Source organism: Bufo bufo, chromosome 5, assembly GCF_905171765.1.
Source record: "Bufo bufo chromosome 5, aBufBuf1.1, whole genome shotgun sequence".
NCBI classification, from domain to species: Eukaryota; Metazoa; Chordata; class Amphibia; order Anura; family Bufonidae; genus Bufo; species Bufo bufo.
In genome coordinates this window covers 234,751,661-234,770,721 of record NC_053393.1, presented here as the reverse complement: position 1 = coordinate 234,770,721, position 19,061 = coordinate 234,751,661, and the positions used below count along the sequence as shown (strand labels likewise).

At 41.0% G+C, this 19,061-nt stretch overlaps 1 protein-coding gene across 1 annotated transcript in view; it reads right to left on the bottom strand.

Annotated features, from left to right (window-relative positions):
• The window catches only part of POU6F2 (POU class 6 homeobox 2), a 956,699-nt gene that overhangs the window by 251,053 nt on the left and 686,585 nt on the right, over positions 1 to 19,061 (bottom strand). Inside the window, exon 5 of the mRNA XM_040433402.1 lies at positions 7,011 to 7,342. Coding sequence (XP_040289336.1) covers positions 7,011 to 7,342 — 332 coding nt within the window. The remainder of the gene's footprint in view (positions 1 to 7,010; positions 7,343 to 19,061) is intronic.

Here is a 19,061-nt window from a genome sequence, read left to right as displayed (position 1 = left end):
GTATGATAACATTGAGGGTCTGATTTACATTGGGGGTCTGATTGTTGGAGGTCTGAGTTGGGGTCTGATTAACATTGGGGGTCTGATCTGAGGTCTGATTGGGGGCATGATATAAGGTTAAATTAACATTGGGGTTCTGATCTGAGGTCTTATTGGGGGTCTGATTGAGGGTCTTAACTGGGGTCTAATTAACATTGGTGGTCTGATCTGAGGTCTGATTGGTGGTCAGAAGGATATTGGGGGTCTGATCTAAGGTCTTATTGGGGATTTGAGCAGTGGCGTCTCTAGCTTTCAAATTTTTTTTTTGGGGGGGGGGGGCACACTGGGGGCCAGGACAAAAGTAGGGGGGGGGTTAGCTATAACAACGATACATTTACACAAGTACGCTTAGAAATGCTGCAATACTTTACCCAATACCTAAAACCGCAACAGGGAAGAAAAGTCCTGCTGTCGGTGGTTTAAAAAAATATATTAAAAAAATCACTCATATTTCAACATGTCCTAGCTGCCTGTGGATGACACTTTTATAGGGAGGGGGATCTGTGGATGACACATACCGTATATAGCATCTTATGCTATATTTGTCATCCACAGATCCACCCCATGATAGTGTCATCCACAGACCCCCCTCCCTATAACAATGTCATCCCCATTTCCCCCTCTATAACAGTGTCATCCACAGATCCCCCTCCCCGCCACTCACAGGAGTGTACATTTAACATTTCTAAACTGTAATCCATATCCTGCAGTAACTTTAACTTTAAATCAGGATTAAGCGGCCGCTTATCTCCGCTAGTACCTTAACCTTACACCACTCAGCTAGCTTCGGTAACAGGGCCAGGCTACAGCCTACAGGTACTGCCTGTTTGTTGTTACCGAGCGAGTGCTGATTTCTGCAGGTCAGAGGATACGGATTACAGTTTAGAAGAAATGTACACTCCTGTGAGCGGTCCAGTGGCGGATCCAGAGCCTGGTCTCGGGAGGGGCACTTACAGATTATTTTCTGTCCGCCGCCACAGAACAAGGGTGCTTATAGAACAGACTACACAGTGTAGAGGTATACTGTATATTGTGTGGCACAGTGTAGCGGTATACTGTACATTGTGTGGCACAGTGTAGCGGTATACTGTACATTGTGTGGCACAGTGTAGAGGTATACTGTATATTGTGTGGCACAGTGTATGCTATATGTGTAGAACATAAACATATTTCACATGAAAACTTACAATTACTTGGCCCTTGGGGATCTCGGACACCACTTCAACACTTGGCCGGGGGCTCGGTGGAGCTGATGTTGTGTTTCATCCTAATGAGAAAGATTTCATAATAAGGATTTGGAGAAGGGGCAGAGGGATAGCAGAGCAGAGAGAGGCTGGTGCTGCTACTAGGGGGTCATACCATGGGGGAGTAATAAAGCCCACCATAATGCCCCTCCAGTAGAAATAATTCTCCTTATAATGTGACAGTGCAAAAAATACCCCCTTGTAATGCCCACAGTTGAGCTAATGTCCCTATTGTGCCCCCATAATGTGCCAGTATAAAATAACCCTATATAGTGCCCCCAGTAAATGCCCCCATATTGCTCCTCTCCCCCCTTCCTCCTAGTGTACCATAATTTGCAAGTATAAAATACCCCTTCTTAGTGCCCCTCGTAGATGACTCCATAGTACTCCTCTCCCCCCTTCCCCATAGTACCCACCATGTGTCCCAGTATAAAATGCTACTGTACAGAGCCCCCCATATAAAATACCCCTTCTTTGCGGCCTCAGTAGATGCCCCTATAGTGCCCACCAATAACGTGCCAGTAACAAGTGCCCCCCATCACGTGCCAGTAACAAATGCCCCCCATCACGTGCCAGTAACAAGTGCCCCCATCACGTGCCAGTAACAAGTGCCCCCATCACGTGCCAGTAATAAGCCCCACCAATGTGCCAGTAATAAGGCCCCCCAATGTGCCAGTAATAAGCCCCCCAATGTGCCAGTAATAAGCCCCCCCAATGTGCCAGTAATAAGCCCCCCCCAATGTGCCAGTAATAAGCCCCCCCAATGTGCCAGTAATAAGCCCCCCCATGTGCCAGAAATAAGCCCCCCAATGTGCCAGTAATAAGCCCCCCCAATGTGCCAGTAATAAGCCCCCCCCCCAATGTGCCAGTAATAAGCCCCCCCCAATGTGCCAGTAATAAGCCCCCCCAATGTGCCAGTAATAAGCCCCCCCAAATGTGCCAGTAATAAGCCCCCCCAAATGTGCCAGTAATAAGCCCCCCAATGTGCCAGTAATAAGCCCCCCCAATGTGCCAGTAATAAGCCCCCCCATGTGCCAGTAATAAGCCCCCCCAATGTGCCAGTAATAAGCCCCCCCAATGTGCCAGTAATAAGCCCCCCCAATGTGCCAGTAACACTATTGTAAAAAAAACAAAACTCATACTTACCTCCATGTCAGCAATGCGATGCAGGCCTCTTCCGGCCTGTGTCCCGCGCTGTATGGCTCAGGCGGCGCGATGAAGTCATCGCACCGCCTGCGCCGGCCTCTGATAGGATGCCGGCCTAGTGCCTGCAGCCTATCAGAGGAAGGGGAAGGGACACGCCTCTCCCTCCCCTGCACTGCCGCAGCACAGGCAGGCAGATGACTATGGAGATGAGCGCAATGGAAGCGCTCATCTCCCTGTGCCCGACTGCGGCGGCTCACTTGGGGGGGCACATGGGGGGGCACAGCATGATGTAGGGGGGGCACCAAGAGGAATTGTGGACCCTAGAGGCTTCCGTAGCTTCGGGTGTGACATCACACGAAAGGTTTCCAGGACGACGACTCAAGCACTGCTGCCCTGTGCGCGCGCGAGCTACCGGCCGGAGCTACGCGCGTACCACGAGGTAAGCAGAAAACAGGACCAGACAAGACATCATTAGGAGAACTGACGTCAGTGAATATTCGAATCACAGCATCGAATGCACCGGACGATGCACACAACAGTAAGTGTTTAGCACCTGTTCCCACGCATAGATTGTACTTTACCTTGCCATAGACTATTGAGATATAAATTCTATTGATTTCTGATAGAGGAGCTTATATATATATATATATATATATATATATATAAGGAGCAAATACTAAGTGTTATCATACACTCTATTCATTGCGACAACATCCGAATTTTTATAGTTAGCAAAAAAGTCAGCGCGGGTTCTCTTTCTCTGCTTTTAAAATTAAAATTAGGTTTCTTTTCCTATTTTGTGGGGTCTTTTTGGCAATTAACCCTACATCAGAACCCTGCAGCGACGGGGCCAACACACATTCCTATTTTGTGTGGGCTCACTCACCCCCATCCAGACGGCAGCGCGAGTATCTATTTTTTGCTATTTACCAGTTTGAAAGTCATTACAAACCATAGTAGCTTATAATTAAAGGGGCATTCCTGCAATAGCAAATTATTATTTATCCTCTGGATGGGATAACTACTAGATCAGTAGGGTTTGACTGCTGAGACTCCCAGAATGCCAGAATGGTAGTCCTGTGTCCCATGTCCTATGACTGAATGGAGTGGCCATTGCTTATGCTGTTCTATTCTAAGTCTATATGGCAGATAGGGATAACTGAGTACAAAATAGACTATGGAGCAGCAGCACATATGCTAGACCTCTGTTCCATTCAAAGATGAGATATAGGACCCTTATTCTGGTGATCAGTGGGTGTCCTAGTGGTCAGACCTCCACCAATCTGGCAGTTATCTTCTATCCAGTAGATACCAGAATACTCCTTTACTTATAATGAAATCTGGCCATATCTTTGATTCTGCGTCACTCCCTTGTTTTATAGTGTATGGTAAGGTCAGGCAGCACTGCGCGTTAGTCGGCGCCTGCTCGGTCTTGCGGATGTAATCCCGAAGTCTGCACAATGAAGAAAAACCGGCACTCCAATTTTCTTTGCTCAAAAGGATTTATTGGTCACTCATGTGACGAGCGTTTCGACACTCACAGGTGTTTTTTTCAAACAGAAAGTGAGCAGCAGTATATGTAAAAGCACAAACAAACTTAAATAGCCCGCCCATGGTCATGTGATGATGACATCACACTGCCAATGGTCATGTGATGATGACATCACAATGCCGGGGAGACATGTCAACAACAGTATAAGTAGACATCTCTTGTTTAATTTTCACAGAGATGACGTCCTGAAGGATAAGTTTCAATTGCACTGCAAAGAGAACAATGTTGCAAAAGTTCTCCCTTGTTTTATAGGTGCACTTTAAAGTGACCACTTAAAACTTGCCACCATTCTTACTTTGACATCGTACAGTATAGTAAATCAATCAACCAAAGTTAACTTAGAAAAAATGTTCTGTTAAAAATAAAACCCATTTAAGTAAATTTAATATAAGGAGTTGTGGAATTTCTTTTCAATAGAGAAGTGACAAGGAACAGTTTATGAATCTTGATGTGCCATTAGATGATGTTGTGGTGTTAATATTTGTTCATTTTGTGGAACTTTTAGCCATTTCACCTAGGCAAGCCACTTTCATTTAATTTCCTTTCTGAAGAAACAGTGTCTGTATCTCTATAGAAATAATTGTTGTTATCCGTCAGAGTTTTTGAAACAAACAGCCTCATCATTCTGAATTACTGTCTTCTCCTGACAATCTTTGCATTGCACTAAACTAATATCCTTTAGATGGATTCTGAATAATGTAGAAGGGTGAAACTAGCAGAAAATAAGAAAGAATCAAGGAATCTTAAATGAAATGTAAACTGTCATGTATTAAACTGGGTTTATTATTATACAACACTATTACAAGCTGCTTTATGTTCTGATTTTTCTCATTTGGAATATGATTTCCGTGCTGTACTGAACTAAATCACACCAGGTCTACCAATGAATCTCAACAAAAGGAACATGGCTTGTATAAAGGTAGGATATTAAGATAGGCCATCAATGGATGATGCTTGGGGTATGACTTTAGGCACCCCAGCAATCATTTCTATATGACGCACAGTCTGGGCCATATGTAACTTAGGTTATACACTATTATTTGTGTTGCCACATGTATGTTACTGCTTCCTTAAGAAAATGTATACATGTACTCTGATATAAGTATTCTTTTGCAGGAGACAAGCATCTACACATACCGGTAATTTGATTTACTGGTGGAAAGCCAGTTAAGCATTGGTGTTCTGCTGTGTATATCATATTGCAAGAAGTGGGAGCTACATGCACACGACTGTATCCATATTGAGGTCCACAAACCAAGGATCCTCAAAATACGGACACCTTCCATGAGCAATCAGAATTTTTTTCAGTCCCATTAATAGAAAAGGCTATTCTTGTCTGCAAAACGGAACGGACATATGGATGATTTCTTTTTGTAGACCCATAGAAATTAATGGGTTCATAGGTGAGCCACAAGAAATGGGATTTGGACAGGGATTCAAAATACGGTCATGTGCATGAGGCCTTAGTCTATCATTTGAAAAGAGCTTAAAACCCTTTACATACTTTACGCTTATCTGGAAATTAATAGCTTTCAATGTTTTCCATATTGCCAGTCAGAGATGCTCATACATTAATTAAATTAGTATCTACAGATGTGTTCTTCCATACCTTTCCTCGAGGCCTAACATATCCCAAGATGAACTGTATGACATGAGATGACCAACTTAAAAAACACATATATTTTGTGATACTCTTTCACGTGTGCTATGTGTTCCACGTGAGGTCGCGATAATGAGTTTGTTTTGCGAAAAAATTGAAGTCCTAACCAAATTCAAACAAAGATAAGAGTGGATTATGTTTACTTTATGGGCAAGATGTTAAAAGAAAATGTACAAAATGGTTCATATTCATGCAATATTTGCAAAACACTCAATTTTAAATATCACTTTGCCTGGGTGGTCTACTTACCTGACAGTAAAGGTATTGACGTTTGTATAGAGGAAAAGGAAGAAGAAAAACTTCTTTATAATGAGTTTTGGAAACATTTTAGGATGTGTTATCCTATGAAGAGAACCTATAACTATGGCTGCTTAATATAAGGGCATCATTATGATACCCTACTACAATTTTATTAATATACTACACCCACTTAGCAGCCCCCAAATAGAGGTACTGAAAAAGGCACCACCTACCTTTGGGGGCGTCAGATGATCCTTTTTAGTTAAAAAGCAGCTCTAAAATGTGTTGTGTACAGTGTTTCTCACATAACATGTGAATCCACAGAACAAAAAAGCAGATTTGCTGCCATGTTCGACATTTTGGGGGGCTGTTTAGTGGATATAAATTACATTCACCACTAGGATAACTATTAGAGTATCAGACAGATGCACTAATTTAAAAAAGGGCTTTCATAGTGAAGAGTCCTCTTTAGAGCCTAATATATTGAACTTGGTCCTTAAAATGGGTTATTCAAGTTTTAAAATAGATGACCTATTCTTAGGATAGCTCACCAATATTAGATTGGTGGGAGCTTGATTGTTAGCACCCCCACTGATCAGCTTTTTGAAGGAACGGTGGCATTCAGGCAAGTACTGTGGCCTCTTCACTATTTGCGTTGCTCAGTAATTTTAGCAGCAGTTGTGCAGTATGCAGGATACAGTTTGGTTTGTTCAGAAGGAATGTAATGAATCCTAGGCTGCCCTGCATAACTTTTATAGACCTAATAAAACACCAGGAAGTTTAATATTTTGAGTATTTACACTGGAGATCTAAACCATAATCAGTCACGTTTAAATTCTGTATCAAATTCATAATTTTTAGAAGGTTCAATAAAATGTGGGGACAAATGTTATCATTGTTAAATGTGTTGGTGATAGGCAAGTATTATATGAGATTATTAAAGGGAATGGCTGTTAGGCTTCATCCTTAGCCTTAAATGTGTGCAGATCTTTTTTCTTTTAAAAGTCGTGTTTACAAAAATGGATACTACAACAGATGGAGAGTAATTTAGTACAGCTGTAGAATTGTAGACAATGGTACCTGTCCAACTCCAATGTGAACATGAGATAGCCATCTATATCTTACTTACCTGCAATGGGTTTGGTGGGGTCATTGGGGAAGGAAGGCCATGTCCTGGTGATTGATTGGGCTTTTGGGGTGAGCTGCAGGGCTGCTGGCTTGTAGCAAGTTGGTTCTGGCTTTTGTTCGGTGTTTGGTTTTGCTGCTGTTGCTGATTTTGTTGCTGTTGGGATTGCTGTGAAGGATGAGGCTGGGATGACTGCTGGGGTGATTGCTGATGCTGGGCTGACATTTGCTGTTGTTGTTGCTGCTGTGATCCTTGATGATGGTGGTGGTGATGATGCTGATGAAGCTGCTGTAGATGCTGAAGTTGCTGAAGTTGTGAGTTCAGGGATGAGGTAGCTATAAACAACCAAAATAATGGGTTAATTACCTCAAGTGTGAATTGTCATGAATTAGTAACCAAATACCTTATGTTTGGATTCTAGTTACCCATAAGTTGCATTATAGTTACAACATTACCACCCCTGATAAACAATAGGATCTCTCTACTGGTGAAAAGGTGGCATCCACTTTTTTCCTAATGAGAAAAAATGGGGTTACATGTGAGCCACAGAAGTGTTGCAAAGTAATTGTGGAGCCCAAGGGCTTTTTTAACCTTTGGGCTAAAAGAAACAAAAACCTTATTTGTAATATATTTTTATTAACATCGTGTATCACCATTTGGCTTCTGCAGATTCATAGTAGATAGAAGCTGCAGAATGCTGTTTAACAGAACCCATCTGATAGCTTGTTCTTCTGTCCCTATTTGACCTCTCCTCTATGATCTTCTATGCTGATTTATGACTAAATCAAAGTTTGATCTATAAATCAGTTCACAATTTACAGTAATCAGGAAAGGATTGAAGAACAATTAGTCAGACGATGCTAGCTACTTGGTTTAGCAAAAGCTGATGAATTGAATCTGCAACACTCCTATCACTACAGGGACCCTGTCTACAGAGGAACAGGGGCAATCCCCCTCAGGAGCATAACTAATTAACGGGGTTGTCCCATGAAAATATTCAACTTTATTCAAACTAGCGCCTAGATCTGAATACTTTTATAATTGCAAGTAATTTAAAATTTAATTTAGCTGTTGAGTTAATCACTGAAATCTATCTGTATAGCGCCACCTTTTGATAGCTCTTTTTCAAAATTAATTTGTCCAGCTCACTGAGATGGAAGCACAAGCTCGTTTCATCCTTCGACTGCCACCAGCGGCAGTAGAAAAGACACATTCCTTGAGAACAGACACATCCCCTGAGCTGCCAGCTTGAAATAAATCTAGCAGATCGATTGGAGCAATGAATAAGGAAATGTATTGATCCATGTGAGGTACAGGGCTGGTACTAACTTTGTTAGAAAGAGATTGTCATGAACTATATGATGTCTGATTTTCATTTTTCACATTACTCATGGGATAACCCTTTTAACCCGGAGTGGCCCCTGCGGGTCATAGGGAATCCTATCTTGCGTTCACTGGGCAGCTGCTAGCAGTTGGAATTGCCAGGGTCAAACCCAGAGGGGAAAAACATTGAAGTCAAATTAGTAACCAAAATCCATAACAGAGACAAGCAGCACAATAACAAAAGGCAGGAGGGAAGTCAAGATGATGGTGCAAGGTCATACAAAGTTGCAAATACAAAGGATAAGGCAATGGTATAAAATACGTATAGCAAATTAGCATACACAGGAACCAGGTGGAAAGTTCAATAACTGGGATTCAACAATAGCACAACAGGATTTAATTGGAGCCCAGATCTAACTGATTGACTCTCAAAGAAACCTCCCTCCTGCCTCCATGCTCCATGTCAGAAGGCGAGTCATCACAGCTCTCAGGCTACACCCTATTTAAGCTACACCCTATTCTGCTTCTTTGCTTGGCTTCTGGAGCAGAGATTGTTACAAAACTGACATATTTATCGCAGAACAGCACTCTGAAATTTCCTATTATAAAAATGTTTTTAGGCCAAATACATGTAAACAATTATTAAAAGGCTTTAATTAGTGACACAATCTCATGCTATTTTGGTAAAAAAAATATTAAAACAGTGTTCAAAAGTGGACATTAACTTTATTCACACATAGTTCTCTTATTTGCCAGAGATTGTTGGGCAACCGTATATAATTAAGACTGAGGTGAAGATGCTACCTTTATACAGTCTATGGCTCTACCATTGGGCAACATGTATATAAATGTAGCCTGGGAGAGTCAACCTGATTGATCAAAATGCCCAAATAATCAAATGATTGTGTGATCGCATTACCATTGAGAATGTGTTTTTTCAGTCAAGAAAATGTTCTTGTTTTCTTAATATAGATTTACCCCCCAGTACATATACCAGTAGAAACACACCTTTTACATAAAGAGTGGTATTATTAATAGTGATGAGCGGCAGGGGCTATATTCGAGTTCGCGATATTTCATAAATATTTTGTAGAATATTCATTATATATTCGCAAATTTCGAGAATTGAATTTGAGATTATTTTATTGAATGCGAAAAATCGGCAATGTAAAAATTGCGTAATGCAAATTCGGAATGTGAAATACAGGCGTGGGTCATTAGGCAAAATTTTTCAAGCTGCTAGAAGTTTCATGAGTTTCTCCTGAGACTGGAGAAAATGGTTGGCACAGCAGAATATTAAAATAGCTTTATATGTAGATAGAGTCAAGTGCTCCAATATATTCACTATTGCGCTAATTGGCAGTGATTAGAATATATTTTTTGCAGTACATGCAACTTTACATTTTAGCAGGTCTGACTACAGATTACTGATTGGTGCACTGATTGCAAGTATTGTTGTGAACTTGACATTGCTTCCTTCTCATTGGCCCACAAGCAAGAAGCAGAGAGGAATCATGTGTTCAGATGGAAAAAAAAGCCAAATATTCAAAATAACAAATATATAGCACTATATTCTAAATATTTGCAAATTCTCGAAGTAGAGATATTCGCGATAAAAATTCACTATTCTAATATTTGTGCTCAACACTAAGTATTAATACATAGTGAAGACAATAGATGGGTCCACTAAATCCAGAAATAGCCACTGTAATGTACTTTTGCTGTTATACTTGGTAAGCTTTTAACAGTTTTCACCTTTAAAATGACATAGTAACTCCTAAGGCCTGAAAGTGTTCTCAATTCAATATTGCTTTATAGCACTAAATTTGGCCAGGGAAATATCAGCCAGTTCACAGCTTTAAAATGGAAAAAAAGAAAGAAATGACACGTGTTGAAAGTTATTATTGTGCTATTCTCAGGGTCAGCGTAGTTCAATTATACTTTTAGGTGCCATTTTATCGTGAACATTGGTAAGGTATCTACTTTAAGAGCATTGCAGTTAAGATAAATTAAGTAGACCCCTGCCATGTAAGAACTGTATTTTCGTGGTGGCTTCCAGTCACCAGCATTCAGTCCTGTTGTAGAACCTCCCTATAAATGATATGTCATTTTACCACTTATGCTAGAGTGTAGTATGACAAAAAACTGTCTTTAGATGTTAGCAAAAAGTAATAAAGGATAATTTTTTTTTAATCAGATACAATTAATAGGTAATGTGGTAATGAAAGAAGCACTAATAAATGATAACTGCTGTCTTAGAAATGTGTAAGGCCATGCAAAATAGAGAAGAGTTAGAGATAGACTATTTAAGAAAATCCAGTTTTTCCAAAAAAAAATTGTTTTTGTGACTGGTCGGTGTGACATTCTCTTTAGATATCAGGGCTGAATAGTTCTGTTACGCTCTGATACTCTCTTCTCACCAGGATCATGGTAATGATTTTAGGTCTTAAGTTACTGCTTCCCATTATATTGTCACTGGAGGAAACAGTAGTGCGAATGTCATGATGACCTTTGTCTTTCGGACTTTCAGACTACTGTTTCCCTCCAGTGGCAAAATAGCAGGAAGCAGACTGTGCTGAAAAGTGTAATAGCTGTCAGAGTAGTCTAAATAATGGATTCGGTGGGCACAACTGGTAACAAGATTCACCGGTGTCTTCTTTTTTTGCTCCAGTCTAAGGCTCCATTCACACGTCCGCAAAATGGGTCCGCATCCTTTCCGCAATTTTGCGGAAAGTGTGCGGACCCATTCATTCTCTATGGGGACGGAATGGATGCGGACAGCACACAGTGTGCTGTCTGCAGCCGCAATTGCGGAGCGCGCCCCCGATTTTGGGTACGCAGCTCCGCAAAAAGATAGAGCATGTCCTATTCTTGTCCGCAGCTTGCGGACAAGAATAGGCATTTCAATGGGGGTGACGGGCTGGTGTGTTGCGGACCCGCAATTTGCGGGTCCGCAACACATCACGGACGTGTGAATAGAGCCTAAGGGTCCATTCACACATCCGTGTGTGTTTTGCAGATCAACGGATCTGCACTACATGGACACCGGCAATGTGCATTGCGCATTTTGCGGACCGCACATCGTCGGCACTTGATAGAAAATGCCTAATCTTGTGCGCGGACAAAAATAGGACATGTTCTATTTTTTTCGGGAACGGAAATGCGGACCCGGAAGTGCGGGTTCACATTTCCGGATCCGGGCAGCACATTGTGCGGCCCCATAGAAATGAATGGGTCCGCAATTTCCGATCCGCAAAATGCGGAATGGACCCTAAAGAAGAGAGTCATGGGGTAATTTAGGGGGGTAATTTTTTAAACTTTTACATTTTCAAATAAATAAAAAATAATTTCATAACAGTAAAAATATACAAATGTTCTAGCAATAATATAATGCTATAACACCAAACAAGATCATTCATAATATCAGTAAATGGAATCCACAACAGTGAACATATATCTTGGGTATTAGCAATAAAATAGTTATAATCCAACATAGGATAAGGATGGGAGAGAGAGAAAAAAGAGGATGGAGGCATAATAACAGAAAATTGGAAAAAAAAGCTAGCTGTTTGTATTTTTTTTACTTTTTATGTTTACCACACAGGGACAAAATGACTGCCTAGTCAGGTTGGTTTAATTTACTACTAATTATAATAGACTGCAGAATTCTAAATCTACTAAGAAAACCCCCCCTCCCCAATCAAATATATACAAATACAATCCAGACTATGGTTTATAGTGACATTCAGCTAGAGAAACCTGACGGAAGCCTTCCCCGTCAGAAATCAATTAGATCTTCCTCTCTAGTGATAGTTGTTATTACTGAAGTGTGTAAGGTTGTATTCACATGACGTTGTTGTCCTATGTTTGATGTGTACACATGATGTATATGTTAAATGGATCCATCAGACGGAACTGTCACCATAGGGTTCCATTGTAAGAAAATGAATACATTAGCATATACATCGTTTTCCTGGACCTTTTCCCCCAAACGTATATGTTAAACGTGTACTGATCCAGAGAATTGAGGGTGCAGTTCAGTTTTACTGCATAGGGAATGTGTAAAAAACAAAACCGATAAAACTGTGGCAGAATTGCGTTTTATTCTACCACATTAGGAATTTTATTACATTACATTGTATGCAATATTAAATGGTGACATTATAAAGTACAACTTGTCCGGCAAAAAAAAAAAACAAGCCTTGATATGGCAATGTGAATGGAAAAACAAAAATGTCATGGCTCTGGGAAGGCAGGTAGTGAAAAATGAAAAGGCAAGAATGGAGCATCGCCATGTCAGGAAGGGGTTAAGCAATTATTAAGCTATATAATAACTAATGAGAACACCACTTATAATTTGGTGTAGCAGCAGACCTTTGATTTTGAAATATTTGGTCCCTGCTGAGCCAGGTGAGACTAGCCCACCAGTGGATCAGAGCATCCTTCAAGACTCTGTTTAGATAATGGCCCCAGAAGACTGGCAGAGAATAACCTGAATAGTACTGGCTTTGTAGCCAATGATTTAGACCTGTATAGGGGGATCATTGCCTTGTTAGTTCTAGGAAACCCAGCCCAAGGTGAGACAAATAATAATTTTATTCTGCAAATCTCCTCATTAGTAATGAATAATTACTGGTACCATCAAAGTTAATGTAAAGTTTCACAGAATTTTATAAAGTGTAACATGCCTATAGGTAGGAAAATACGTGCTGTATTTAGCATGCTACTATATTTGGTGTATAGATTATATTATGTATGTTTCAATTTCTAACACGGCTAAATGAAGTCAGTCATTTTGTTGACATTTAATGATATGAATATAATATATGCAACATATCTACATATTTCATAACAGGTTGATGCTAAAGGACAAAACAAATGACATTATATTGCAAATGCATGTGTGTTCATACTGTAGGGTGTGACCCCCAAATGCTGTAAAAATTAAAGCTAGGTAGGTAATTAAAAGTGTTGTTCTTATTACCTAACTAGGCATACAATTGTATGGTGTACTGGTGTCTTGAATTTACAAAACTAAAACATTTATTGACTACAATTCCTGAAAAATCTATAGATTTCTCAGTTGTCATGTACACGAGATGGGAAGATTCACACAGAGATACAGCAAGAGTCATTGTATAGTCCAGCAGGAGTGATAACATGTTACTGGCACTACTTCCTCGCACACAGCAGATAGATTACACACAATATTTTAGTGCATCAAAGCAGCAATGGATCAAGACCTTAGCAAATCGAGGCCTCAACCTGTGCCAGTAACAGTATGTAGCTGTTGGATACTCTAACCTACATGGCTTCTTACTTCAGAGTGCGTGACCAGATACCTTCTAGACTACAGCCCAAAAGTCTACAATTTATACACAGCTTCATAGCTTTGATTCCATTGTGTCTTTCTCTCTATATTAATTTATATGCTTGAGACTACAAAATCCTTAAACGGAATTTGTCACCAGTTTTATGGTGTCCTAAGGGCAACATAAACTAGTGACAGGTCTCCTTAGCAAAATGCTGGATAACTTTCTTTAATTGACAGCAGTTTTGCCAAAATATTGTATTGAACAGCTTGAGAACATGTCAATGAGTCCTGATATTCATGAACTCATGGCTTTCATTGCCCACCTGCTGCTGATTCGTATGGAAAAACCTGTCAATCAGAGGCAGCGGGCGAGAAGAGCTGGCAGAGAAAATATCACCAGCTAGGTTGATGAGCTAGCATCCTCTCAAAGATGTAGCTGACCTAATGTTCACCTAATTAATAAATATTTGACCTTTTTTAGGGCATGTGCAGATCTGCGTTGGAGGCTCCATCACAGAGTTCATCAAAAATATCAGAAAGAGAAGAACTACTTTACGGTACATGGACTTTTTTCTCTGCTAAAAAGATGTTCTCCTAAGTAGAAACCAAACAAATCTCATTATAGTCAATAGGATCTGTTAAGTGGTTCCGTTCCTGTCAGTTATGTGCTGAATCTGGCCCTTCCGTTATATAAATTTTTTCTTTCTTATAATGGAGCAGAGGAACAGAAATAATAGTGCTGATGTGAACGTTCCCTTTGTTGTATCTACTGTATCTATATTATATTATACTAACTACAGACAGCTGGGCCTGTAGATCTTGCACACTTATAAGTTGCTGCCCCAGCTAGTCCCATAAATGCTTGATTGGCGATAAATCTGGCAACAGGGCAGGCCAATAAACTGTTTCAATCTGGCAGAGACATTTCTGGGAAACCCTTGCTATGTGTGGGTGAGCATTATCCTGCTGAAAAATGCCAGTTGGAAGCACTGCAATGAGAGAGAACACATGTGGCCACAAGATATCCTGCATATATCTCTGAGCTGTTAGTGTCCCTCCATAAGTGAACATCGTGGGATCACAAACAGACCCTGGATTTGTTGCTAAAGACGATACAGTTCAAGTCCATAGAAGTTCAGGTTTCTCGTTCATGACACCATTGCAAATGAAGGCGACAGTGACTGTCTGTCAATGTCAGGACACATAATAGGTGCCGTGTCATCAAATTTCCTTCTGCTAAAAGCCTGGAAATGTCCCAGCCAGAGACAGGGGTTTGTAATGAAGGTGTCACCTTTGTCTGGATGGTGGACAACTAAACTTTGGGAGCATATTGTGCTTGTCAGCAGATCAAATGATCCTTTCTACTTGAAGTCTGTCTAGGCCATTCGAAGCCTGTTCACCATGTGTGTGCTCTCGCGTAAGGACGTTTCCCAACACCTCCTAATAGCTAGGGCACAACAGCCTAGATGGCAGGAAATTTGTCTAAATGACCATCCTGCTTCTCTCAGTCCAATAATGCTCCGCCATTCAAAGTCTATTACCTGGGCAAAGTTTGAGTGTATTGTAGAGGCAGGTCTAGCTGTCAAGACCTCTCACCAACAGGTACACTACCCAAACGTAGCCTCTGAAGGACTTTTTTATAGGGCAGAGGGGCAAACACTTTAATGCCCTCTTGTGGCAAGACCCATTGTCTAATCAGACCATATCTGTAATCATTTATATATCTGACTAAGACATGACTGTATGCAGAGTTTTGTAGCAATCCAACATTTCTATCTATGTTAATTTTTTTTATTTTTTTGTCGATGAGTATATATACTGTATACAGTATTGTATATGGTATGGTAGCTAATGATCTTAAAATGCTCTTCAAATGTATATGTCATGGTCATATTGTTGTTTGACTGTGATGCGGTTGCCGTGCAGACTCGTTTCAGGTGTGCCTCCCTGCTGTTTGGTGTTCTAGCGGTTAATCTTCTAGCTAGTGGGGATTATGGTGTGTCCTAGGTGTGGCCACAAGCTTGTTATATACCTGTGGCTTGCAGGCTGGGGGCAGTGGTTCTACAGCCTTGTTTGGTGATGGAGCTCTGCTCCTTGCCTGGGTGATTCTGCCCAGTCCTTGAGGGCCACCTTATTGAACATAAATTGTCTTTCCTTATGTTTTCTCCTGATTCCCTAACTGACTTGTTATTTGTTAGGTGTGGGTTTATGTTCAGGGGGTGTGGTACGTCTTCATGGTTGTTACATGTCTGGGCTGTTGTTGGTGTTTGTCCCTACATGTATGTTTGACGTTTGCCCTGTATGTTGAAGCCTGTTTGCAGTGCTGCTTGGGGCTGCCATGCACTGTGTGAGCATGGGGGGCTCTGGCAGAGTTGGTATGCTAGATTCCTGTGTGGGTTGTTTGTACTGTGACCTGCTGCCTGTTCGGGCTCCTGTACTGATGCACGGGTTCCAGTTGTGGAGGCTTCAGCAGGTAAGTGAGTTGTCTTGTTGTTCTTACCTGCCAAGCCTCTAGCTGTGTATGGGCTTCCTTTTTCCCTGCTTCTAGGCCTTTAGAGACTCCTGTTCCTCCGTGTTGTGGATGAACAGGCCGTCCCCCTGCTCCTAATTGAGGGATTTCCAGGGTGACTCAGGATTTTAGGTATCCAGGGTATGAGCCGTCCCACCACCAGGGTCCGCTCATACAGTTAGGAGTTAGGGAGAGGATTAGGGAAGCAATAGGAGGTGACCTGCTTCCGTTTTCCTTGCTTCCTGGCCTAGTTGCTACTGTACGGTGGGGAGTTTCCCCCACTCCCCACCATGACAGTATATATACCCAGAAATGCAAAGTAGGGGCTTTCTCATTTTAGAATATTTAAAGAGATTGTCTCACTTCAGAAATACCACTAATAGATACATAAGAAGGTACCATCATGTCCTAAAGGGCTCATGTACACCACCATATCCATTTTGTGGTCTGCAAATCATGGATCTGCAAAACACTAATAAGGGCCGAGTGCATGCCGCCATTGCTTTTTTAACTCCCGCAGAAATATCCTAACATACAGTACAGACCAAAAGTTTGGACACACCTTCTCATTCAAAGAGTTTTCTTTATTTTCATGACTATGAAGGCATCAAAACTATAAATTAACACATGTGGAATTATATACATAACAAACAAGTGTGAAACAACTGAAAATATGTCATATTCTAGGTTCTTTAAAGTAGCCACCTTTTGCTTTGATTACTGCTTTGCACACTCTTGGCATTCTCTTGATGAGCTTCAAGAGGTAGTCCCCTGAAATGGTCTTCCAACAGTCTTAAAGGAGTTCCCAGAGATGTTTAGCACTTGTTGGCCCTTTTTCCTTTACTCTGCGGTCCAGCTCACCCCAAACCATCTCGATTGGGTTCAGGTCCGGTGACTGTGGAGGCCAGGTCATCTGGCACAGCACCCCATCACTCTCCTTCATGGTCAAATAGCCCTTACTTTCAAAGTTTTCCCAATTTTTCGGCTGACTGACTGACCTTCATTTCTTAAAGTAATGATGGCCACTCGTTTTTCTTTACTTAGCTGATTTTTTCTTGCCATAATAAAAATTCTAACAGTCTATTCAGTAGGACTATCAGCTGTGTATCCACCTGACTTCTCCTCCTGACGCAACTGCTTGTCCCAACCCCATTTATAAGGCAAGAAATCCCACTTATTAAACCTGACAGGGCACACCTGTGAAGTGAAAACCATTTCAGGGGACTACCTCTTGAAGCTCATCAAGAGAATGCCAAGAGTGTGCAAAGCAGTAATCAAAGCAAAAGGTGGCTACTTTGAAGAACCTAGAATATGACATATTTTCAGTTGTTTCACACTTGTTTGTTATGTATATAATTCCACATGTGTTAATTCATAGTTTTGATGCCTTCATAGTCATGAAAATAAAGAAAACTCTTTGAATGAGAAGGTGTGTCCAAACTTTTGGTCTGTACTGTATATATATATATATATATATATATATATACACACACTCACCTAAATAATTATTAGGAACACCATACTAATACGGTGTTGGACCCCCTTTTGCCTTCAGAACTGCCTTAATTCTACATGGCATTGATTCAACAAGGTGCTGATAGCATTCTTTAGAAATGTTGGCCCATATTGATAGGATAGCATCTTGCAGTTGATGGAGATTTGAGGGATGCGCATCCAGGGCACGAAGCTCCCGTTCCACCACATCCCAAAGATGCTCTATTGGGTTGAGATCTGGTGACTGTGGGGGCCATTTCAGTACAGTGAACTCATTGTCATGTTCAAGAAACCAATTTGAAATGATTCTAGCTTTGTGACATGGTGCATTATCCTGCTGAAAGTAGCCATCAGAGGATGGATACATGTTCTCATTCTGTTTACGCCAAATTCGGACTCTACCACTTGAATGTCTCAACAGAAATTTTCTCCCTGCCCTCCCTCTTTCCCCATTACTCTTTACCTACCACCTACCCTTGACTATAGTTTTAGCTCCTTATATTTATGACTATATTTCCTATTTAATACATCTAACACAACTTGACTTTGTACCACATTATATTCTCCATGTCATCTATCTCCGCCATAAATTAGACTATAGAAGCAACATAGAATTACTAAGTTCCTATAATTTCATATAGTTCTATATTCATTAATGATCCCCATTTATAGCTAGCCACTGAAAAATTTAATGGAACGTAGCGTTTGCATTTAAATCCAGCTAGAACGCATACACATCTTCCACAGCGATCATGTGACCTGTGGTCACATGACCGGAACTTTCAGCAACCTCCCAGTGGAACGCAAACAATAGAGTGGAACGCATAGGCCCGCCCCTATGACCACATGATATCCGCTCACATGACCGGAACCTCCAGGCAGCCCATACATATTTAAGAACGGCCGCTCGGTACACAAACCATGCATCCAGCGCCCCACTCACACACATCCGTCTGAGCAGGTACAGTCTGCTGTGAATATACCTCTAACAAGATGTCTTTCTTTTCAGCTTCTTCCTCTTCCATTTATTTATATACTGGCCCGTTATACAAGACCTCAGCACAGGCGGTTATACCGGCATGTCCTTCCGCAATATCCGGACGACTATCGACTATGTTACCATATTTAATGTGCCAGGCTATATATTATGAGGGGCTATGATTATATGTGGTCATTCTTTGGTCCAGGTGGTGACCTTATGTATGTTATACTATTGCAGGGCATGGGTGAATGGAGCACATTGAGACACATCAATACTTCAATTTGATATTGGTTTTTACTATGACATGGTCCACTTGGCTAATATAAGGCTATGACATGCTTTTTATCCATATAGCTGTCATTTGATGTATTTGATGTGCACAGTGTGTTCCACATACCCCTTATGCAATGTATGATTCTTTTCTAAAGAAAA